Source organism: Cebidichthys violaceus, unplaced genomic scaffold (genome assembly GCF_023349555.1).
Source record: "Cebidichthys violaceus isolate CVI_PGR_0920_01 unplaced genomic scaffold, fCebVio1.0.p SCAF_15, whole genome shotgun sequence".
NCBI lineage: Eukaryota > Metazoa > Chordata > Actinopteri > Perciformes > Stichaeidae > Cebidichthys > Cebidichthys violaceus.
Window position 1 is genome coordinate 15,877,884 of NW_027176318.1, and position 24,466 is coordinate 15,902,349.

General features: G+C 43.7%; 1 protein-coding gene across 2 annotated transcripts in view; it reads right to left on the reverse strand.

Moving 5' to 3' along the window:
* Positions 1–754: 754 nt before the first annotated feature.
* LOC137872049 (disco-interacting protein 2 homolog C-like) overlaps positions 755–24,466 on the reverse strand; it is a 35,103-nt gene continuing 11,391 nt past the window's right edge. For both annotated transcript variants that reach the window (XM_068710262.1, XM_068710261.1), the window contains 33 exons: positions 24,340–24,462; positions 23,539–23,685; positions 21,750–21,869; positions 21,451–21,648; positions 20,820–20,911; positions 20,428–20,538; positions 20,175–20,298; positions 19,839–19,948; positions 19,533–19,635; positions 19,079–19,143; positions 18,489–18,582; positions 18,279–18,398; positions 17,828–17,942; positions 17,207–17,346; positions 15,121–15,257; positions 14,646–14,854; positions 13,986–14,100; positions 13,022–13,223; positions 12,781–12,881; positions 11,751–11,831; positions 11,279–11,402; positions 11,035–11,156; positions 10,267–10,378; positions 9,851–9,960; positions 8,666–8,796; positions 8,144–8,312; positions 6,528–6,698; positions 5,833–5,894; positions 5,659–5,716; positions 4,045–4,119; positions 3,505–3,679; positions 3,293–3,416; positions 755–2,917 (listed from right to left, as the gene is read on the reverse strand). In XM_068710262.1, the coding sequence (XP_068566363.1) occupies positions 2,665–2,917; positions 3,293–3,416; positions 3,505–3,679; positions 4,045–4,119; positions 5,659–5,716; positions 5,833–5,894; positions 6,528–6,698; positions 8,144–8,312; positions 8,666–8,796; positions 9,851–9,960; positions 10,267–10,378; positions 11,035–11,156; positions 11,279–11,402; positions 11,751–11,831; positions 12,781–12,881; positions 13,022–13,223; positions 13,986–14,100; positions 14,646–14,854; positions 15,121–15,257; positions 17,207–17,346; positions 17,828–17,942; positions 18,279–18,398; positions 18,489–18,582; positions 19,079–19,143; positions 19,533–19,635; positions 19,839–19,948; positions 20,175–20,298; positions 20,428–20,538; positions 20,820–20,911; positions 21,451–21,648; positions 21,750–21,869; positions 23,539–23,685; positions 24,340–24,462 (4,193 nt within the window). In that variant the 3' untranslated portion in view covers positions 755–2,664. The remainder of the gene's footprint in view (positions 2,918–3,292; positions 3,417–3,504; positions 3,680–4,044; positions 4,120–5,658; positions 5,717–5,832; positions 5,895–6,527; positions 6,699–8,143; positions 8,313–8,665; positions 8,797–9,850; positions 9,961–10,266; positions 10,379–11,034; positions 11,157–11,278; positions 11,403–11,750; positions 11,832–12,780; positions 12,882–13,021; positions 13,224–13,985; positions 14,101–14,645; positions 14,855–15,120; positions 15,258–17,206; positions 17,347–17,827; positions 17,943–18,278; positions 18,399–18,488; positions 18,583–19,078; positions 19,144–19,532; positions 19,636–19,838; positions 19,949–20,174; positions 20,299–20,427; positions 20,539–20,819; positions 20,912–21,450; positions 21,649–21,749; positions 21,870–23,538; positions 23,686–24,339; positions 24,463–24,466) is intronic.

The window sequence follows — 24,466 nt, forward strand, 5'->3', positions numbered from 1 at the left end:
ACAGTTTCTTTTATTTTTGTACCTTTAAGTGAAGCTTTCAGTGTTTGTTCTGTCTGTTTATCCGCTTGTTGCACTTCTCTAAATAATGTTTGAATATGTAAACTTTTTATGTTTACATATATTAAAAATAGCGACGACGCTGCAAAAGAAGCCAATAAACAGTCTGACTCTGGGAACAGGAGAGAGAGATGAGAAGAGGAGAAGAAAAGAGAGGAGAAGAGATGAGAAGAGATGAGAAGAGATGAGATGAGATGATTATTATGATCCTTAAATCAGGTCCCAGACTCTTCAAAGAGCTTCTTAAAACTCCCCATATTCAAACATTCTATACAACGTTTATATAATATGATATGAGTCACATGGACTTCATCTGCCAACTTGTTTAAATGTCACCAAACTGTAGATATGAATTAATTTCTACTTCTTAATAAAACCAAATAATATGACTGAATGTATATAATGTTTAATATAATGAACATACTGCTGGACAGAAGAGGAAATATGATCCAACATTAATAATAATAATAAAAACAACAACCTGTTGTTGTTAGATCCAATCATTATGAAATGTATGTAAAGGACAAAATTAATTCATAAAACATGGAAAATAACCATAACTCCCTATTTGTAGTCCTGAAACTGTGATTTCATGTTTTGTTAAAATAAGAATTTGATTCAAATGTGATAAACACATTGAGACAAAGCAGTCACATAACAACAACAATAAACAAATAATAATAACAACTAGTCTGAGTTTTAGCCAATCAAAGCACTTTATTGCACTGTATAGTGTGACGGTGAGCCAATAGCAGGCTCTTATAAAAGTGTCATTTAATCTTTTTATCATGTGTACAAAACAAGTCACACACACCTGTACCGTACAAAATCAACACTATTTACATACAACACACACACACACACACACACACACACACACACACACACACACACACACACACACACACACACACACACACACACACACACACACACACACAGGGACTGAATCATGACGCTGCTACCATCAAAGCCAAACTGCTCTCAGCCAATCAGACGCTCAGCAACCTTGTGATCTGCATAAAGTTTGTCTTTGTCGATAAAGTTTAAACAAAAGAAGAAGAAGGAAGATTCAGAACTAAAACAGCTCGTTCCCATAAAGTCCCTTCAGATGATAATAATAACCTCTGTTTTTATTCACACAGTGCACTTCACAGATTTAACACATAATAAATCACAATTATGCTTCTGCACTTTTAAAGGTTTAAAACGTAACTTTTCTGCATTAAAACGTTGTTGTGTTTATTTATTTGATAGTATTTCTAGATTTTGGTGTCTTTAGATGTTGTTGCTGTTAAAAAAAATGGCTACAATGAAAACAACAACTCCCATGATGCAACGCTGCTTCACCAAACTACGTCTTTTGATTTACAGAAAATGACATATTAAAAAAAAACGTATTTGACTTTTGACTTTGTCTCCCGAGCTTCAATATGTTTTTGTTTTTCTGAGACTTTAGTGCTGAAAACTGAAATCATTTGTAGTTTTTTTTCTTCAGTTTCAACAAATTAAACTTTCATTGTTTAAATTCTGAATTAAAACGTTTCTTATTTCTTCGTCTGCGGATAAAAAAATCTGCTGCGTGAGTCACATTAAAACCACGAAAAACATCCCCGTCCCACATTAACACACGATGAACACACACACACACACACACACACACACACACACACACACACACACACACACACACACACACACACACACACACACACACACACACACACAGGGTGCAGGTGGAGAGAGCTGCATATAGGGGCTACTATACCTCATCGTGTTTTCGGTTCCTCTCCATATAGATTATTATGTCTATGTACAATATTTATATTTTTTACAATTATCTGGCTGCCCCTGTTCTAATTTAAATTGAAATAGCTTCTTTTGTAGTTGTTTTTTGATTGGACCAGTACAACGTGATGACAGATACAGTCTCTAGTATTGATCTCGTTTCTACTTTCACCTCCTAAGAACCACCAGAGCTGTCGAACACAGTGTTCCCCTATAAGGCTTTCTACAGCGACGAGCTCCGGGGGGCGGGGCTGTAAAAATGAGCATCCCACCACTGAGCAATCAACCAACCAACCAACCAATCAATCAATTAATCAATCAACCAACTAATTAATCAATCAATGAATCAATCAACCAACCAACTAATTAATCAAGCAACCAACCAATCAATCAACCAATCAATTAATCAATCAATCAACTAATTAATCAAGCAACTAATCAACCAATCAACCAATCAACCAACCAATCAATCAACCAATCAATTAATCAATCAATCAACTAATTAATCAAGCAACTAATCAACCAATCAACCAAGCAACCAATCAACCAACCAACCAATCAATCAATCAATCAATCAATCAATCAATCAATCAATCAATCAATCAACCAACCAATCAATCAATTAATCAATCAACTGGCACAACACGACTTTAAAGAAAACGGACGACTTTAACACCACACCATATGCAGGTTTAAAAATACAGTACATCTTGATTCTGGGAAATAAAGGAACAACAACGGCAAAATGCACGGCATGCTCGCTCTCACACACACACACACACACACACACACACACACACACACACACACACACACAGGCTACATGTTGTAGGCCACGTAGATGGGGTCCAGCTGGTCCTGCAGGAAGCCGTCCCGGAGGTGCATGCGCTGTTTCTCGCCACGGGAGTTGATGGGGATGACGCCGATGTCCGTCACCACGACCACGCCCACGATCAGGTAGTGCTCCTCCAGCACCGCCTTGGTCACCATCGGAACCAGGTCCAGGGCCTCCTGCTCAGAGCCCTCCAGCTCCACCACCACCACCAGCAGGTTGGTCCAGGGGAAGACCGCACTGAGGAGGACGCAGGAGCGTATCATCATCCGTCATTCTACTGCTTAAAAAGCTGCATGAACTGGTTTTATTTGTATCCACTAGGGGGCAGCAGAACTCCTCAACAAGCTTAAAAACACACTCCACAAAATACACTACTGCCTGTGTCTTTAGAGGCTAGATGTCCCAAATGTGTCCGTCCAGGAAAACATGTTGCCATCAGTGTAGCATTAAAGCACGGTGGAACTAGCACGCTAGCTAGCTAACTAGCAGACAGCTGGTTCGTTAGCTGGTTCTTGTTACGTAATTATCTTTAAGTGCGATAAAGAGCTGATACAACACACGTTTCTGAATTGTTTCTTCAGATTGGGTCGGTGCGTTAGAGGTCCAACCTACCACTCCATGATGCTCTTGTGGGCTCTGATGACGGAGGTCTCGATGTCGATGGGGTGGTACCTCATCCCCCTCAGCTCCATGGCCTCCTCCAGAGCTCCCACCACGAACAGAGCGTCGTGTCTCTCTGACAACACAAAGAGACAAAAGAGGGTCGGCCACGCTGACGGAGAGTCGACGGGATCGTCGGCGGCCGTGGAGACGGAGAGACTAACCTCCGGTGGCGTCGGTGAGCTCGGTGCGGCGGAGGAAGCCCAGGTAGCCCGTCCTGGCCCAGACCGTCTGAGTGTCCCCAAAACTGAGTCTGGAGTTGAAGTGGTCGGACTGAAGAACCTCCTCTCCGTAACCGCTGTAGTAACCGCTGCCGTTATGAGCGCTGTGCACCCAGATCTGTAGAACAGAGTCAGTGTTCAATGTTAAGAGGAATCTAGAACGGCAGCGCAGCTAAATGAAGCTTTGAAAAGACTTCAGGAGAAAGAAAACATCTGGAAGAGATGAAAGGAAGAACGGAGAGAACAAAACAGACGGACAGAAAAGAAAAGGAAAGAAAGAGATATAAAAAAAATACACATCACAAGAAAGACAAGAAGGACAGAAAGTTAAAGAAAAGACAATACAGAAAAATACAAACTAAACGAGAAAGAAAGACACAAAGGAAAGAACACTAAGAAGGAGATGAGGAAAGATAGAAAGAAGATGAGCTTAATGAATGAATGAATGAATGAATGAATGAATGAAGCTGTGATCCGGCGGACCTCTCCGAGGTGGGAGTCTCCCAGCGGTCCTTTGGTCTCTGGGTTGGCGATGATGATACGAACTCCAGGAAGGATCTGAAAACACAAACAAGAGTAAAATCACTCTCCATCTGCTGAATGAACACATGAACTCAGTGATCATGTTCAAATAAACAACAATACAATACTCCCCTCGTTGTTAGTATTTAGAGAAGTATCGTTTATTTTATTCTAGACGTTCTTTATTTACATCAGGTTAGTTAACTGTTTAGTTTACATATTTAGTTTTTCAAGTATACATATACAATATATATATATATATATGTATGTATATGTATTTATACTGTATATGAGTAGGCAGGTTTAGGACCAGCATGCACTGGGGCCTGTTATTGTTTTAGCAGAGAGGCATCGATATGATTTCTTTGTTCTTTTGGATAAATAAAACACGAGGAACAAAGACAGTTTTCATGAACGATGAGCTCTTCTATTATTACCACATACCCACAATGCATCAGTTTGTTTGACTTTTTATATTTCTATATATCTGACGTTACTCAGACCTCATCCTGTGCAGTGAGACATGAACAGACTCCTCCACACAGTGAGTCAGAGCGACGTCTTCTCTGTGAGTCGGTGGAGACATCCGCCAAACACCGACGCTTCGACTGCATTGGGTCTGTGCAGCGTCACAGTAAAGCTCCGTTTGTTCACTTCACTGACGAGTTCAGTCAAAGCTAAGTCTGAAGAAGGTTAAACTACAAGAGGTCAACTTTAACATCCTAACAGAGAATATGGATTTATGTTCGCTAATTTAAACGAGAGTTTAGAGGCGAAAGGAAAAGAACGACGACAGAAAGAAGAAAAGAAAAATTAAACAACATGTGACAGAAGACTAAATAAATCACGACTGAAACAATGTATAATAATGTATAATGATGTATAATGATGTATAATAATGTATATATATATGTATATATATGTATAATGATGTATAATGATGTATAATAATGTTTAATAATGTATGTATATGTATAATAATGTATAATGATCTTCTAACGAAGGCTGATGAGAATCAAACAAACAGTCATATGTTTTTCACGGGACAATTACCCATAATTCACTTCTACAACTGTTCCTAATTCTTCCTTTGAAAGGAAGATTGAAGAGACTTTTTGTGCGTATTAATCTCAATAAATGAGAGACGAGTGACGAGTGGATACAATAATTATTCAAAGGAGTGAAGCATGCTGGGTATCTTTGGAGGCTTCTCGTCATAACGTCTTCAGAAGAGGACGGGAGCGGCACGTTTGATGCCGTTTCTCCATGGTGAGAAAAGACGACTGACTGAGGGACAGAGACCTGATCTAACCTCAGAGGGTCAACTGTGTCTGTCTGGTGAAACGTGTGTTTGACCTCTGGCTGCTCCACAGAAGGAGTGATTTAAATGGAGAAGAAGAAAAAGCCAGTTTGTTCTGGAGAGTGTCATCAGATAAGGAACCACTGTTTCCTGTAAATACAAGTGTTCACATTGAGTTCAGAAGATCAGCATCTCCAGTCTCTCTTGGACCATCGAAGGGACAGAGGACAGAGACATGCTACATGTGGATGTTACTGCATCTCTCAATCACTCACCTTGCCAGACTCCATTAATGGCAGACTGTGAGGAGAACCTCTCTCCACCAACCGGACCCTGAAACACACACACACACACACACACACACACACACACACACACACACACAGGTGTCAGGATGTTGCTGGGTGAAGAGGAGGAGGATGAAGAGGAGGTAAAGCAGGCGGGGGTACCTGTCGTGACGCAGCGCCCTCATGTCCACGTACACAGTCGTAGGGTCCGGTCCTGAAGTGCCCTGCAGCCAATCAGAGCGCAGACACAGCGAGCATGTGATCAGAGTAACAGTCACTCATTGGTCCTTTCTTTAGTACTTGGGTTTGTTTTCTGGCTCTTGTTTACATTGTGGAAGTTTAACAGGGAATATGATGAAAGTGATACCAAACAAAACTTATTATAATATATATATATATATATAATATAATAAAACAGAAACTGATAGTAGGTCAAGTTACAGTTAGTCCCATTCTACAACAGAATATATACAGTTTATATATATATAAAGATAGAGAATTTATAAGAAAAATATAAATAATTATGTAAAAATATGTGCATCATTCTACAATAAATTACAATAAATATGTCAAAATATAAATAAGAAATAAAAAATATGTGCATTATAATACAATATACAACAACAATAAATATGTCAAAATATAAATAAGAAATGTGTAAAATATGTGCATTATCCTACAATATATAACAACAGTGCAAATAAAAACAATGCTGAGAAATGTTATCTATGATTAAGTGTTAACAGGCTAGAATATACAAGTATTAGCGTAAAGAAGATCTACACTACGTGTTGTACTACTACACTACGTGTTGTACTAGTACACTACGCGTTGTACTGTGATCACGGTGCGGTTACCTGCAGGCAGATGGCCAGGTTGACCCTGCAGCCGAAGGCGGTGCTGACGGATCTCGGGTGGAGGCCGAGGTCTTTGAAGAGCTTAGAGAAGGAGTGCGTGAGCGACATCCTGGGCCGCTCCTCCGCCACCACGACGCAGGCCCGGACCCGGGACAGATCCAGACCCCGAGCCTGGACCAGAGACGGAGGACCGGTTATCGATAATAACAGATACCAAAACAAAACTTATTCTACCAAAACATGACGAACCAAAGACTTCAAGTGTTCAATGTTTTCTTATAAACACAAAGATTTCACTGAGAGAAGAAAATACTGTTTAAAAAACATCATGATGTTCAAATATGTGCATTATACTACAATAAATTACAACAATAAATAAGTACAAATATAAATAAAAAATATATAAAAAATATGTGTATTATATTAAAACATATTACAACAATTAATATGTAAAAATATAAATAAGATCTATGCCAAAATATGTGCATTATATTACAATATGTAACAATAAATATGTAAAATATAAATAATAAATATGTGCATTATATTACAATATGTAACAATAAATATGTAAAATATAAATAATAAATATGTGCATTATATTACAATATATAACAATTAATATGTAAAAATATAAATAAGAAATTGGTATAAAATGTGCAAGCTTTTTCTTTTCTTGACTGTAAAAACAACATAAGTGCTGCATCTGAAACTCCACGCCACGCTGAGATCTCTGCTGTCAGGAGCTCTTCTTTGTTTGATGAGCAGAGAGCTCTGGTGTCCTCTTCATCATGTGATGATCCTGCTTTATTAAAGATGAAGATGATTTGAGGTGCTGCGAGTCCTTCAGGAGGTAAACGTTGTGTTTCGAAGCGTTAAACTTATGTCAGAGAACGGTGTGTCCGTAAAGAACATTTGTACTTTCCTCCTCTGCGTTCGGCCTTCAGTCTCCATGGAGACCTAAAGACGGATAATGACTAAAATTAACTCCGCTGTGACCAATCAGAGGCGGCGGTGACTGCAGCAGTCAGACGTGTCCTCGGGCTTCAGCACAGAGACACAGTGAGAGTTCATTACCGCCGACGTCTGAAGTCTCCGACTTTATAACCGTGACCAGTAAACGTATTACATCTATCCGACGGTCTTTGAACGCAACGCGTGTGACGAACAAAACAAAGACTTAAATCATGATGTCATCAAAAACATTTTATTCTACATGTTCTCTTTATAAATGTCTCCTCTAATGAAGAGTTCACTTTAACCAGGTTGTGTTAAAAACATTAAACTGTGAACTCCTCATGAAACTATGACGTCATGATTAAATCATCTGAGACCAACAGTCATGTGACCAGAAATCAGGGAAACTTTGGAGGAGGGGAGAGGAGAGGAGAGGAGGGGAGAGGAGAGGAGAGGGGAGGAGGGGAGAGGAGAGGAGAGGGGAGGAGGGGAGAGGAGAGGGGCAGGACTTTTATTTTGAAGTTAAGATCAAGACCACAGAGAGAGACATGACGGGAGCAAAGAGAAGCCTCCGTCTCGTGTCCGGAGGATTCTCGGCTCTGGACCCCGGTAGGTGAAAACGGGTAAACGTTGCTGGATAGATGAATGGAGTCTCTTACCTTGAGCGCCTCGGTCTGCAGGCCGAGTCCTTTGGTGCACAGCTCCATGACGCTGTAGGAGCAGAAGGTGTCTCGCACCCTCAGCTGGCTGACGGCCAGCAGCCACAGCGCCGGGTTGGACTCCAGCTCCACCGGGGGGATCAGGATGGACTGGTGGCCGGAATACACGCTGCAGAACACACGACAACGCCATTCATCACAACAGGAGAGTCTAATGAGAGGTGAGGTGCATCATGGGAAATGTAGGATCCAGTGTCTTTGGAGCTTGACAAGTTAAAAGTCAGGACTCCTCTTTTTGGCCACTTGTTTGCAGAAGGTGTGAAGTCACTACTGAGATATATGTTCCTTTACAGTTGATGTGTTAAACTTTATTTACACATCCATCGGTGACAGAGCGACAGTATGATTCTCTTTTAGCTCCACCACGTCCCGATGGACATATCTGTCTCTTTAGCTGCTGAACGCTAACACAGTCAGGCTTTAAAGACGTCAGTGTGTACAGTAAGTAGACGAGACGCCAACCTGCAGAGACACCAGAGGACAAAGCCGAGGCCACAGTAGGGATCCAGACAGATGGCAACTTCTCTGGACGGGTACAACTCACACTGCAGCTTCACCGACCGACAGAAGGCTCCAACGGCATTATGGGACATCTGGAGAGAGAGAGAGAGCGAGGGAGACAGAGACAGAGAGAGAGGGAGACAAAGATAGAGAGGGAGAGACAGAGAGAGAGAGAAAGACAGAGACGGAGAGAGAGAGACAGAGAGAGGGAGAGAGAGAGAGAGAGAGAGAGGGGGAGACAGAGACAGAGAGAGGGAGAGAGACACAACAAAACAAACACACACAGAATAAGGAAACAGGGTAGAAGGACAGACAGTTCATCTTAAATTCATGCTGTAGTTGGATGTGGATCAGGACTAAACATATATTTAAAGTTACTTAAACACAACTTAAAGTCACTGTGAGGAACTTTAACGTTCTGTTGGTTCTGTTGGTCCCTGTGGACTAAAGCTGTAGTGTCTCTGAGCACCAGAGTCCCTTTAGAAAACCTCTCATTCTACTGCAGCAGGGTCTGACAGTCTGAACCTCTCAGTCCTGGTTCTGGTTCTCCTGTGCCTCCCTTCCCTCCAGCGGGTCCAGAAATACGTCCTGGGTCTCCAGCAGAGAGGAGAAGCTCTGCTCCTGGAGGAGGAGGAGGAGGAGGAGGAGGAGGGGGAGGAGGAAGAGGAGGAGACGCTGCTGCTGCTGCCGGGAGCTGAGCTCTCCTCCTCCCTCCGGAGCTCCGACTGCAGGTCCAAGGCTGCAGGTGAAGCCGGATCTGGGTCTGTCCACGGTGGACCGGTCTCTGCTGGAGGATCTGGGTCTGTCCACGGTGGACCAGGTCTCTGCTGGAGTCTGAGCTGAAGGAGGTTCTGGTGAACCTGAATGAGTTCATCTGGTTTCACCAGAATCCGACCCGGTGGCTCCGATGACATCATTCAGAACAACTCTATAGAAACAGACCATCTTCTCTCTGATGGTCTCTGTACTGATGGAGGTCTGATAGAGGACCAGGACTACACTGAGACTGGTTCAGGACCAGGTAAAGGTTCCTCACAGTAACTCTAAATAAATAAACAGTGATAATGAAGCAGCTGTTGGTTCTGTACTGGGTGAGGCTGGATGGACTGAGGACTGATGGATGAGGAGGATTAACGCTGAGCTGACCTGGACTCCGGCCAGCATGCCGGTCGTGGACACGCTGAAGTCCAGATAGGCCAGACCGTCAGGGTTGGTGGGCTTATAGAGAGCTGGAGGCTTCTTCTTTGGCAGGTCATCTGCAGCGCACACACACACACACACACACACACACACACACACACACACACACACACACACACACACACACACACACACACGTTTAGTTGACACACTCAGAAACAGTGAACTCCAGTTGAGCCCACTACACTACAGCAGCTGTTTGGATGACCATGTGTTTGTTTGCCTCTTAAACTGCACATGTTGCCATAGAAACACAAAGAGAGGATGGAGGTTGCTGGTTAGAGGGTGTTGGTGTAGAAGCTGCACTCTCATGGTGGAGTGAAGGCTCTGGAGGTTAGGGTGAGGGACCGGAGACGGCGTACCCGTGTCGAGGACGGGCGGCCAGTTCCTGATGTCCACGGTGGCCGTGGCCTCTTTGGAGCGCAGCAGCTTGCAGATGACCGCCGTGGTCATCACACAGGCCGAGTGGCTGACCTGCAGGTGACAGGGTGAATGTTAAACTGTCATATTTAATGTGGTCGTTTTAATAGAGCTGCACAGCAGCTGGCAGAGCCTGCCGGAGTAGAGATGTTATACTTTAATATCGGAGGAAATACTTAAACATCTCAGTGCAAACAAGTGAAATATCAGAAGGAAGATACGACTTGATAAAGATGTATTATCTCTACAAGCCTGGTTTATAGTTCATGTAGTCGTTTGTAAAATAAAATAAATATAATATATTATAATTGATGTAATGTTTGTATTGATCCCCAGAAATACATATGGACAAATAGAGAAAAGGCAAAAAATAAAGAAGTTATTATTATAAAATAAAATAATAAATAAATGATTATTATAAAATAAAATAATAAATAAATGATTATTATAAAATAAAATAATAAATTAATTAAAATTTAAATTAAAACTAAAACTAAAATTAAAATAAGCCCCAGAAACAAGTACGGACAAATTTAGAAAAAACAATAAATAAATAAATTAGAACAGAAATATAAAAAAAGAGATTATTAAAGAGCAATTAAACTCTAAATGAAGGTACTAGTTGTACGTAAACTAATCGTGACACAGTGTTAGCAGCAGCAGAGTCAAAAGCACAAAGAATCATCTGGTGGTGTTCCGTGATCTCTGACCTCCACGATCATCTTGACGGTGGGCAGCGTGGTGGAGATGTTCTGAGGGTGAGGCGGTCGCACCGTGATGGGAACACAGCCGGCGTACAGGGAGCCGTAGAAGGCTGCAATCAGGTCAATACCTGCACACACACACACACACACACACACACACACACACACACACACACACACACACAGGGGTGTGAGGGATGAACTCAGCTTCGTTGTTCTGTGAGTAAAAACGGCCCGAGTCCTCTCTGACCTGGTGGGTAGACCAGAGCCACGTGGTCTCCCTCCTGCAGACCGGCTCTCTCCATCAGCAGAGCCGCCACTCGCTCCGCCCTCTTATGGAGCTGCAGACAGGTGAGGGAGCTGGACACCGCCCCCTGCAGGAGGAGGAGGAGGAGGAGGAGGAGGAGGAGGAGGAGAGGAAAGAGAAGGAAAGAGGACTAATGAGGTCCAAAGTGAACCACATGGACCTCATTAGTCATCTCTCCACTGAGGACCTGGTTTGGTGTCACTCCCTCAGGGTTAAAGGTGTGTTCACACCAGATGAGAAGAAAACCGATTTGCACGGTTAGTGACTGTGAGGAGATGTTTTCACTAGTAAACGTGGAGACTTCCTGTCTCCGGTCATGTGATGTGACTACTTAATAAAAGAAGGGACTTCTTCTTCTTCTTCTGCTGCTGTAATGCGGTCAGGTGTAGCTGTGGGTGGAGGTGTGTGCTGGTACCCTGGAGCTGAGCAGAGTGTAGAGGACGTGGTCCGGTGTGGTCTGAGCCCTCCACTGCAAAACCTCCGACAGGAACAGGAACTGGAACACAGTCAGAGACGCTCACAGTACCTCAACTGCACACTTTATCTGGTGAAGCACACACTGGACACTACGCCGGCATTCATAGCCCACAATGCAATGCTTCAATGGAAGTTAAAGACTTTAGTACTTTAGTTTGTTTTACTCTGTAAACATACAGTGTCTGCTGTTGAAACAATAGAAAATAACATGTTGCACACACACACACACACACACACACACACACACACAGTAACACGAGACAAACGCACAAAGAGGAAACCAGCAGCAACAAGACCACTGCTGAAGACAGACAGTCCACACAGCTTCTACTTGTGTCTCATCAGGCCGTTCTCAAATGAATGTGTTTTTATTGTAACGCTGTTTAATTCATTAATAACGCACAAAATTGTAAATGAACTGAATCAAAGGTACAAAGTTAAAGAAACCTTTGTGGTCTAACTTCAATTCTATTCTATTTATTTTTGTATCGCCCAAAATCACAAAGTACAAATTTGCCTCAGAGGTCTTTACAATCTGTCCACATCCTCTGTCCAGGACCCTCACTGTGAAGAACAGGAAATATGCGTCATATATATATATATATATATATATATATATATATATATATATATATATATATAAAAGGTGAATCACTACCGTCAGCACATCATGTACAACTGCACAGGAGACACAAGTGGAGAAGGTTTCTCTGCAGGACTCCCGTCTGAATGAATCTTTAGTTTAATGCTTCACACCCAGCTGAGACTGCAGGACGTTGAAGTGGTCCAATCAATACCAATAAACTACGAGCAGGTGAGGGACATTTCAAAAGGCTTCCTGCAAACGAGGCTCTAACACTCACCTCCAGACACAGATCAACGACGTAATAGAACTCATATTTAAAATCAGAGCTGTGTGGTCCAACACACCAATAAAGAATTCAACAAAGCGGGAGTCTTGTGTTTACCTGGTCGTTGTCGTCCGTTTGTCCTAAATCTCTACCGCTGGCCTGAGCGATCCTCTTCCCTGACACCAGATTCCCCACCATCACAGAGGCAGGTCCGATCTCTGCAGCACACACACACACACACACACACACACACACACACACACACACACACACACACACACACACACACATTAACATCTGTGCACAGTCACGAGTCACCGTCCACAGACCCGTGAACACTCGTGTTTTTGTTCCCCACCTGGTTGTTTCTGCCGGGGTTTGGGCAGGTTGGTGACGCAGGTGTGGGGGCACATGAGGACGTTGCAGGGGTGCAGCCCCCCCTCCAGGTACAGCTGCTTGATCTCCGACAGGTGGATGCCGCCCAGAGGGGTCTTGGGCAGAGTGTTGGCCGGAACCAGAGCCAGGCAGAACACGCCCACCCCGTGGATGCTGTCGATGGCCTGAGAGAGACGGAGGACGGTCAGACACAAACGGATGTTCACAGAGGAAAGACGTGAAGTGACACCTAAACAACCCAGATGTTCCTCATCCAAACGCACCAGCGTTTCCTTTAACCCCGCCTCCCTGCCCTTGATGCAGCCCAGACGTCAACCTCCGGTTCTGATAAGTGAAGCCAAAGCGTCAAGTGTTAAAGCTGCATTCTCTCTAGTGTCCACCAGGGGGCGACTCCTCTGGTTGTATAGAAGTCTAGTCTAAAATGACTCTACTTCTCTCTTGATTTATTCCCTCAGTAAACATTGTAAACATGAGTTTATGGTCTCAATCTCTAGTTTACAGTCTTCTTCAATACAGCATGATGTTCATTTAGTACATTATGCTCCATTTAGAGTCAAACAGACCATAAAGAGGGGATGATTTAGGGGCGGGGCTACACAGTGATTGACAGCTCTCTACGTCACTCCTCCTCAGTCCTAATATGGTGACTTCCTGTTCACTGGTTGCTAAAAAAACATGGTTTGTCTAATTTTTTGGGAAAAATATTACATTTATGATGCTGCAGGTCAGAAGAACGAGAGCAGGTGAGACAGGTGAACAGGTGAGAGGTGAGACAGGTGAGAGGTGAGACAGGTGAGAGGTGAACAGGTGAGAGGTGAGACAGGTGAGAGGTGAACGGTGAACAGGTGAGAGGTGAGAGGTGAGACAGGTGAGAGGTGAACGGTGAACAGGTGAGAGGTGAGACAGGTGAGACAGGTGAGACTCACCTGCAGCACGCGGCTCATCCACTGGAAGCTGTCCTCCTCGGTGGAGTCGGGCCGTTGCTCGGCCACCACCACGATCCTCTCGTCCCTCAGCACCGTGACGGAGAACACCGCTATCCTGCAGGGACGGAGGACCAACAGCATCACTCACACTGTGTTCAATGGCAACACTAGTGAGAGAATCTCACAATAACTGTGTGTGTGTGTGTGTGTGTGTATTCTTTCCTTTCTTTTAAATCTATCTTCTCGTGCACTAATGTAAAGCTTGACCTATCTTACATGTTGTAGATTGGGGCTCTTTTAATCAAACAATGACACTCAGTCCTCTGAACAAACGCATCACTTCTTCAGTTAACTTGCTTCCTGCTGAAGGTCTTCATCAGAGGCTGTCTGCTGGGACATGAACTTCCTCCTCGCTGGCCGCGGACACAATTAAACGTCCCTCTCTTCCACTGTCGCTCTACTGTACTAGATGTATTGTGTGTGTGTGTGTGTGTGTGTGTGTGTGTGCGGCTCATTCGTCAGGCTGAGGGGAGCGTGTCTTGCTTCTTAAAGGGACAGTAGAGATGTTTAGAAGTCCACAGGAGCTGCTGCTCTGCTGCGGCCTCCATCAGTCACTGTGTTTGTGTTATTGTGTAGAATCACCCCCCCCCCCCCCCTCACCTTCCCCTGTAGACGAACTTCATCGGCTCCACCGCCAGCGCCGTGGCCACGATGTCGTCGGCGTTGTGCCGCCGCCCGCTCACCATGATGAGGCCGTCCATCTTGCCCGTGATGAAGACGAGGCCGCCGGGGCCGATGAAGCCCAGCAGGCCGGTCCGCACGAAGGCGTACTCGCTGACCAAACCCCCGCTGGAGCTCACCGGATAAACCTGCGCACACGCACGCACACACACACACACACACACACACACACACACACACACACACACACACACACAATCATGTCACACTGCTGCTGCTCTTGGCCGAGGTTCATTTGATTTAAAGTTTAAAGTCGTGTCTTTCAACTCTGCTTGACTTTTTACAGTTTTTATCAAGATCTCCATCATGATCACACACACACACACACACACACACACACACACACACACACACACACACACACACACACACACACACACACAGGCGTCCTCACCTCAAAGGTGTTCTTGGTCATGCCCGTGAGGCCGTAGTAGGAGGTGCCGGTGGCGATGGAGCAGACGCAGAACTCTCCGATCTCATCCGTCTGACAGAGCTGAGGGACGCCTTCTGGTTTCACCACACACACCAGGCCTGGTGGGGGGGGGCAGAGAGACAGACAGACAGACAGACAGGTAAACACAGGGTTAACAGCTTTTTATCTTCTGTCCCCATGAATTAAGACCTATTTTCTACTAAGGGACACAGATGACGTTCCCCATCAGACTCCTGTCTATGGTGATAAACGTGTTGAAGTAGGTGGATGAAGCCCAGTTTATGTTGACAGAACGTCTGTGAAGACCCAAAACCAGGTTACATGAGGATCTGGGTTGAGAAGAGAACATCTGAACAATACCAGTCTTTGGCCGCCCGACGAGAGACAGAAACATGTTGAATAGCGTGATATCGATATTATATGAGTGAATAAACTGATATCAAACCACTAAAGCACAACTAGTTTCTTGTTGAATTCATTATTTTTTGTTCTTAATTCTCAATATACTATATATATATAGTATATTGAGAATTAAGAACACTGTATATATGAAGTTAACAGATAATATAAGGTACAGTAAATAGATGTCGTACAGCGGGTGTAGTTCCCGTGTTGACCACTGGGTGGTGTGAGTGGACGGTGTAGAGCTCAGCTGCTGTTTACTGTTCTTTCTGCATTAGAAGGGAACACACCTTCATCTGTGTGAATGTCCCATCTACATTCATTCATTCATTCATTCATTCATTCATTCATTTATTCTCACTGCATCAGTGGAAGACAATGAGCAGTATTCCCTATGGACATCAAAAATATTTAAATTTCCTGCGTATTCATCTGTGTATATATATATATATATATATATATATATATATATATATTATACACATTTGTATAATATTTTATAATATGTATTATTTATTTATTATATATATATATATATAATAAATAATACATATTATAGAATATTATACAAATTATAAATTATTACAATATTATTATTATTATTATAGTATTAGAATGTTATCATTATAATATAAATTATTATATAATATTATATTATTATAATAATTATAAAAATAAATAATAAATAAATAATATATATATATAAATAAATACATCGGTTTAAGTGCAGAGAGCACGTTACCAACGTTATGATCTACGTATGCGTTCTCTTACGAGGTTAAAACATACTGTAGTAATATAATACTGAGTACATCCATTCATGTTTTACTGGTTCAAGCTTCTACAATATGAAACTCTTCTGTGTTCTCATGCCACTGAGCTGAGAACCTTGTGGCCGAGTTGTTTCACCGTTAAGCATAACGTGCAGACTCATCGGTATTAAAGTAACGGCCGCTCGCAGCTCTAATTAAGCGTAAAACAACAGGTTTAATTGGATCCCCGGTGAGTCTCTGGTGTGAGGATTCTGAACACACGACGAGTCACATCTGCTGATCGGTCCTCTTGTTCTGTGTGAAGACGTCTGGACCACGTCAAGCTGAACCTCACTTCACTCGCTCAGGAGAGACAACTCATTTTACCCTTTAATGGACTCAATGGAGGTTTTGAAACCACTGAAGGTTCAACTCTGCAGAGTACGAGCAGTCGTGTACTTACGGTGTACAAGTACACATAGAAACTGTGTTTTCATGCGACAACATGGACATACAGGAAGCACAATAAATACGTACTCTAGCAAGTCTCAACCATCAACATGTAAAATGACAAATATTAAAGTATTAAAGTATCTTTGTTTCTCTCTCACACACACACACACACACACACACACACACACACACACACACACACACACACACACACACACACACACACACACACAGACAGACAGACAGACAGACAGACACACACACACACACACACACACACAGACAGACAGACAGACAGACAGACAGACAGACACACAGACAGAGACACACAGACAGACAGACAGACAGACAGACAGACACACACACACACACACACACACACACACAGACAGACAGACAGACAGACACACACACACACACACACACACACACAGACGTACCTCCAGGTGTGACGGTGCCGACGTCCTGCACCGTGAGCACTGAGAGCCGCTCCTCCGTGTCGACCCTGACGACCCCATAGGTCAGACCCTGCATGGACAGGACGCCTCGGCCCGGAGGCTGGCTGCTGTCCTCCACCGGCCTGAACACACACACACACACACACACACACACACACACACACGTCATTAACCTGCAGTACAGAGGTTTCACTGGGAGCATACCGCATGTTATTAGTGATCTTTAGAGCGCTTGAGGAGGTGACAGCTGTATGCTGTTGATCATAGACTGTATAGAAGAAGGTATTGATATTGTTTTTGGGTGAACTGTTCCTTTAAATACCGTTCGGTCTTTACTGAAGCTGATGACTTGATAACTGGGACGTCCGGTTGTGTTGCTGCTTCAGTAACGTACTGATCTGTGATTGATTGATTACTGCCGGTGCTGACAGGCTCCCTCTGTGTCTGTGTGCTCACTTGTATACATGTGTGATGATGTGTTTACAGTCTCTGTGGGTCTGTTTGCACAGGCAAATGTGTGTGTGTGTGTGTGAGAGAGACTGTTTGCATATTTGTGCTTCTGTGTGTGTGTGTGTGTGTGTGTGTGTGTGTGTGTGTGTGTACCTCCTGATGGCCACTGTCAGGGCCTCAGGTGAGCTGGCACAGGGACAGATGACGTCGGCTCTCAGCCCTTTAGTCTGAAAGACGTTGAGGAAGGCGTCGCAGGACGAGATGGACCCTGACGGAGCGCAACAGAAACAAACTGTTTGAACTCCTTTTACTGGAGACGTGGAACAAGAATCAAACACTGATTCATCAAATGTACTGGCTGCCCTGAATTACATTAAAAAAAAAAACACAGGATCATTTTGCACTTCTTCTTTTCTATAATTCTGTCTTTTTCTTCTCCTCCAGTCGGGCTGAAAACCATTTATTGTACCAAATGTGTGGCGACGGACACACCCTGCTCTATTCCTGTCAAGTGACCCAGTTTCTCCCGACTCCCCCGGAGACTTTATCTACTTCCCTGACATGCTCCTCTCTGAGCGGCCGCCTAAAGAGAGCGTGACCTTACAGGGGTTTGATCCGTCGGCCACCAGCAGCATGCGCAGCGAGCTCAGGTTGATGTCCTTCTGGTCCTTGTGGGCCACCAGAGCCCAGTGCATGTCCCTGGACTTCACACAGGCCACCTTGGCTGCAGAAGGGGGGGGGGGGCATTAGCATTTCCTCTTTGTGACGGACAGGTGAGCGGAGGTGAGTGTGTGTGTGTGTGTGTGTGTCTCACCTTTGTACTGGCAGACTTTCTGGATCCACGACAGAGGGTTGACCTTCATCAGCGAGTAGGGAACGCTGATCACATGCATCATGTTCATCACGCTCTGCACGACACACACGACACACACGTCAACATTTGAAGGGTTTCAAACTCTAGATGATCAACTATACCTTCTATATTCATCACTCTTCTGACCATCTTTGGGTCTAAACTAATATTCTTCCCTCAGCTCCACGAATGAGGTAAAAAGAACATGCAAAGTGTGATAAATAATGACATCATTATGCTTTACATTAGATTAAACAGTGTTACTTTCATTCTAACAACACTTGCTTTGCGTTGTGTTACATAATAAGGCTCAATTCTCCACATTAACACACGTTTGTTGCAATAGTATAACAGCGTTTTGTTCCCTTGTCTCCTTTCTCTCATGAGTCCACTAACGACTCCTTCATTCATTTAACGAGCCGGTCCGCTCATCTCCTTATTCTTTCAGTGTGAAATGTTCTCCGACGCCTCAGTGGAGACAATCGGTCGTCCTGATGTAACGAGCACATTTGACTGAAATAACGCAGCGACGGCGTGACTCCGCCTCTCACCGTCAGGATGCCGTTCCACAGACCCACGTCCTTCTTAAAGTCCAGGACGTTCACGATGGTCTCCGCTGCAGACAGGGAAGGGTTAACTTACTACATGATGACCTGCAGGCTCTGAACCGTGTGTGTGTGTGTGTGTGTGTGTGTGAGTGAGTGAGTGTGAGTGAGTGTGCGAGAGAGGGAGAGAGAGAGAGAGAGAGTGTGTGTGTGTGTGTGTGTGTGAGAGAGAGGGAGAGAGAGAGAGAGAGAGTGTGTGTGTGTGTGTGAGAAAGAGAGAGAGACAGAAAGAGAGAGCGAGAGAGAGTGTGTGAGTGTGAGAGAGAGAGAGAGAGAGAGACAGAGAGAGAGAGAGTGTGAGTGTGAGAGAGAGGGAGGGAGAGAGAGAGAGTATGTGTGTGTGAGTGTGTGTGTGTGTGTGTGTGTGTGTGTGTGTGTGTGTGTGTGTGTGTGTGTGTACCCTCGGTGTAGCTGCAGGACTGGGTGAGAGCCTGGCAGTGTGTGAGCAGAGCGATCCTCGTCACCGTCACTCCCAGCACGCTGCCGTCCTTACAGGTTTTATACTGAGACACAAACCACAGGACACAATGTCAAATATGTGTGTGTGTATATATATATATATATATATATATATATATATATACAGTATATAGAGGAGGGTCAGGTGTTTGTTTTTTAAAACGTCTGCAGGTTGTGAAGGTTTGGATGTAAGAAGCGAAGAAATAAAATGCTAGTTAACTGAAGATAAGATGAGGTGAGAGCTCACCTCTATGTAGGCTGTGTCGTTGTTGGCGTCTTTGATGTGAGGGAACCAGTCTCTGGGAGGTTTGGAGAGATGCTTCGACTCCGTCACAAACCACAGCAACTTGGGCCAACCTGCAGAGAGAGAAGATCATGTATGAGGAGAATAAAACATGTGAACGAGGAAACAAAGAATGACAAACCTGATTCTCTCTACGCACATTTTAATAAACGTGCAAACACCTTCAGTTTAACTCAGGCTTCACCTGAGTACTTCTCCTCTACGTCTCAGAGGTACATGTTGTACTTTGTACTGTACTACATCTCAGAGGTACATGTTGTACTTTGTACTGTACTACACCTTTGAACTGAGGGATCTCCCCTGTGGCGCTCTTGGGGAGTCCCTTATGACAGGCGTCGCTGGTCAGAGCCACGGTGACGCCACAGCTGCCCAATAGGAATCCAATCTGCTGACTGCCGGCATCCTATTGGACGATACAAGGAGGGTATATTACACAGCAGCTAGATCAGCTCTAGATCAGCTCTAGATCAGCTACAGAGCGTTTGATTCGGTGAGCAGCACAGCCAGGTGACAGGTGGGACTCCTGAAGTACCTTGCGACTCAGGGGGACCTCTATGGGAACAGGAACCACCTCGGCCAGCAGGCAGCCGTAGAAGGCCACCATGAAGGCCACGGGGTCGTTGTTAGGAAACACCAATGCCACCTAGGAGAGAGAGAAGGAGACCAACCGGGGTCAGAGACTCTAAATGTCGTGACATTAAAGGAGGTGGTAGCATTTAGTTTTAGCTCCGTTTAAAGGAAGAGTTTGACTGGTGCTGGTGAACCTTTTTTTAAACACTGGCTAGCTGTTTCCAGTCTTAATGCTAAGCTAAGCTAACCGACTGTAGCTTCAGATGTAGTTCACAGACGTGAGAGTGGTGTAAATCCACAGGCTTAATACATGAGATAAAGTGAGAGAGACACAGTGGGGGAGGAGTGACTCACCCGATCCCCCGGTCGGACCATTGGCTCCTGTTTGCTGCCCAGTTTGTGGAGGATGTTGTACGCAAGTTTGATGCTGCGAGACCACAGCTTTCCTGAAGGGAGCAGGACACAGGAGACAAGGGAGGGAGGGAGGAGGGGAGGAGAGAGTGAGGGAGAGAGGGAGAGAGAGAGAGTGGTGGAGGGAGGGGAGAGAGCGAGAGAGAGAGAGAGTGGTGGAGGGAAAGGGAGAGATAGAGGAAGGGACGAGAGAGAGGGAGAGTGGTGGAAGGAGGGGGGGAGAGAGGGGGGGGGGAGAGAGAGAAAGAGAGAGAGCGGAGGAAGGCGGGGGGAGGGAGAGAGAGAGGAAGGGAGGAGAGAGAGTGGTGGAGAGAGAGACAGAGACACAGAGAGAGACCGAGAGAAAGAGAGAGAGAGAGAGAGACACAGAGAGAAAAAGAGAGAGAAAGAGAGAGAGACAGAGAGAAAAAGAGAGAGAGAAAGAGAGACAGACACAGAGAGAGAGAGAGAGAGAGAGAGATGTTTACTATTGTTTTTTCCAGAAGAAGTTAGAGTGAGAGTAACAGTAGAACTCTTCTGACCACATAACACGACTTGAACCACAGCTCAATAAGCAGACTGCCGTCTGTCTCACCGTATGTGAGGACGTAGAGGGGCTTCCCCGCCGTGTCCAGGCTGGTGAGACAGGGAGCTTTAGGGGAGATGGTGCCCCAGCGCTGCAGCGCCGCCTCCAGGGACGGGGGCCAGTTAGTGACCACGCCCAGAGCCTCGCCGCGGACCGCCATCATCTCAGCCCCCTCGGGACGAGGCTGGTTAGGGTCCGGCTGCTGGACTGGAGACGGGGACACGGACAATGTCGTCATGGAGACAGTTGAAGACGGAGACACATAAATACTTTCCCTTTGATATTTAGCATAAAGAGAGGCGTCTCACCCTCCAGAAGTTCATCAAAGTCATCCACAAAGAACTCCCTCAGTGGAGGTCTGCGCGGCTGCTTCAGCGTGTTCACAAGCTGCTGGATTTTAGCCGAGACGCGACTGCTGACTGGAACACCTGTAAACACACACACACACACACACACACACACACACACATTAGTTTTTTTTTATTTGCACCTTTGATTATCTTGTTTGTATTTTTGTTTTATTTGTGCTACAACAACCCTCAGGATGAACAAAGATGATGTTTTTTGGGGGCTGAGATAAATATATACGTCATAAATATGACGTTCTATCTCATAAATATGACGTTCTATCTCATGAATATGACGTTCTATCTCATAAATATGACGTTCTATCTCATGAATATGACGTTCTATCTCATAAATAGGACGTTCTATCTCATGAATATGACGTTCTATCTCATAAATAGGACGTTCTATCTCATAAATAGGACGTTCTATCTCATGAATAGGACGTTCTATCTCATGAATAGGACGTTCTATCTCATAAATATGACGTTCTATCTCATGAATATGACGTTCTATCTCATGAATATGACGTTCTATCTCATAAATATGACGTTCTATCTCATGAATATGATGTTCTATCTCATGAATATGATGTTCTATCTCATAAATAGGACGTTCTATCTCATGAATATGACGTTCTATCTCATAAATAGGACGTTCTATCTCATAAATAGGACGTTCTATCTCATGAATAGGACGTTCTATCTCATGAATAGGACGTTCTATCTCATAAATATGACGTTCTATCTCATGAATATGACGTTCTATCTCATGAATATGATGTTCTATCTCATAAATAGGACGTTCTATCTCATGAATATGACGTTCTATCTCATAAATAGGACGTTCTATCTCATAAATAGGACGTTCTATCTCATGAATAGGACGTTCTATCTCATGAATAGGACGTTCTATCTCATAAATAGGACGTTCTAGCTCATGAATATGATGTTCTATCTCATAAATAGGACGTTCTATCTCATGAATATGACGTTCTATCTCATGAATAGGACGTTCTATCTCATAAATATGACGTTCTATCTCATGAATATGACGTTCTATCTCATGAATATGACGTTCTATCTCATGAATATGATGTTCTATCTCATAAATAGGACGTTCTATCTCATGAATATGACGTTCTATCTCATAAATAGGACGTTCTATCTCATAAATAGGACGTTCTATCTCATGAATATGACGTTCTATCTCATGAATATGACGTTCTATCTCATAAATAGGACGTTCTATCTCATGAATAGGACGTTCTATCTCATGAATATGACGTTCTATCTCATGAATATGACGTTCTATCTCATGAATATGATGTTCTATCTCATAAATAGGACGTTCTATCTCATGAATATGACGTTCTATCTCATAAATAGGACGTTCTATCTCATAAATAGGACGTTCTATCTCATGAATATGACGTTCTATCTCATGAATATGACGTTCTATCTCATAAATAGGACGTTCTATCTCATGAATAGGACGTTCTATCTCATAAATAGGACGTTCTATCTCATGAATATGACGTTCTATCTCATGAATAGGACGTTCTATCTCATGAATAGGACGTTCTATCTCATGAATATGACGTTCTATCTCATAAATAGGACGTTCTATCTCATGAATATGACGTTCTATCTCATAAATAGGACGTTCTATCTCATGAATAGGACGTTCTATCTCATGATTTGCTCTAAATGTCGAGCTCTATTTGTCTTTAGGCTAACGGTGTCGTCTTACCGTCGCCCGTCTCCATGCGCTCGGCGTTGCCGTACTTCTGCGTGTTCCTGGCGATGGTCCCCATGTTGGTCATGCGGTGGCGCTCACCGCGGGAGTGGGAGGAGTCTGACGAGTAGCCTGTCACATCCGGGGGGGCCGAGTGATTCTCTGGAGGGGAAAGCAGGCAGACGGACAAATATTCATCCCGTTGTGACGTCAAATCACATAAAGAGAATTTATTCAACATACACTTTAACAACAGATTTGTTTTAACGAGCTCTTAATTTGTTTGTTTATCATGTTTAATTGCACATTTTTATATTTTTTCTTCTTAAATTATGTCTTATTCTATTGCACTTTGTGTTTACTGTCACGCTCCGATCATCAAGCCAAATTCTTTGTCTGTTTAAACGTAACTTTTTTCATTTTGTTTCTGAATATAATACCTGTTTCAAAATAAAATATAATACCTATTTCAAAATAAAATATAATACCTGTTTCAAAATAAAATATAATACCTATTTCAGAATAAAATATAATACCTGTTTCAAAATAAAAAATACAGTAGCTAAAAACTGTAAAATATTTTGCATTTAAAATGAGAAAAAAATCTTTTAATTTAATTTTAAATTAAAATAAAAGGCATGAAATGTAATTTAAAAGAAGCCTGTGGGACTCTGTGTAACAACAATAAAGGCAAAAGAGAGATATGTTGAGATATGTCAATAACTTTTCAAAATAAGAGCTCTGTTCCCGCTGAAGTATCTGACTGTGTTTGTATTTGTTGATATTAAAATGCGACTGTTGACGAGTTGGACGTACCGTCCGACTCCAGCGGCGGAGGCCACAGCATGTCGGACCCAAACTCACAGGAGCGTCGCAGAGATCCTCCGTTCTCCGCGACGCTCAGCGCTCCCTTCCTCTTCAGGGACAGGTGACCGATACCTGG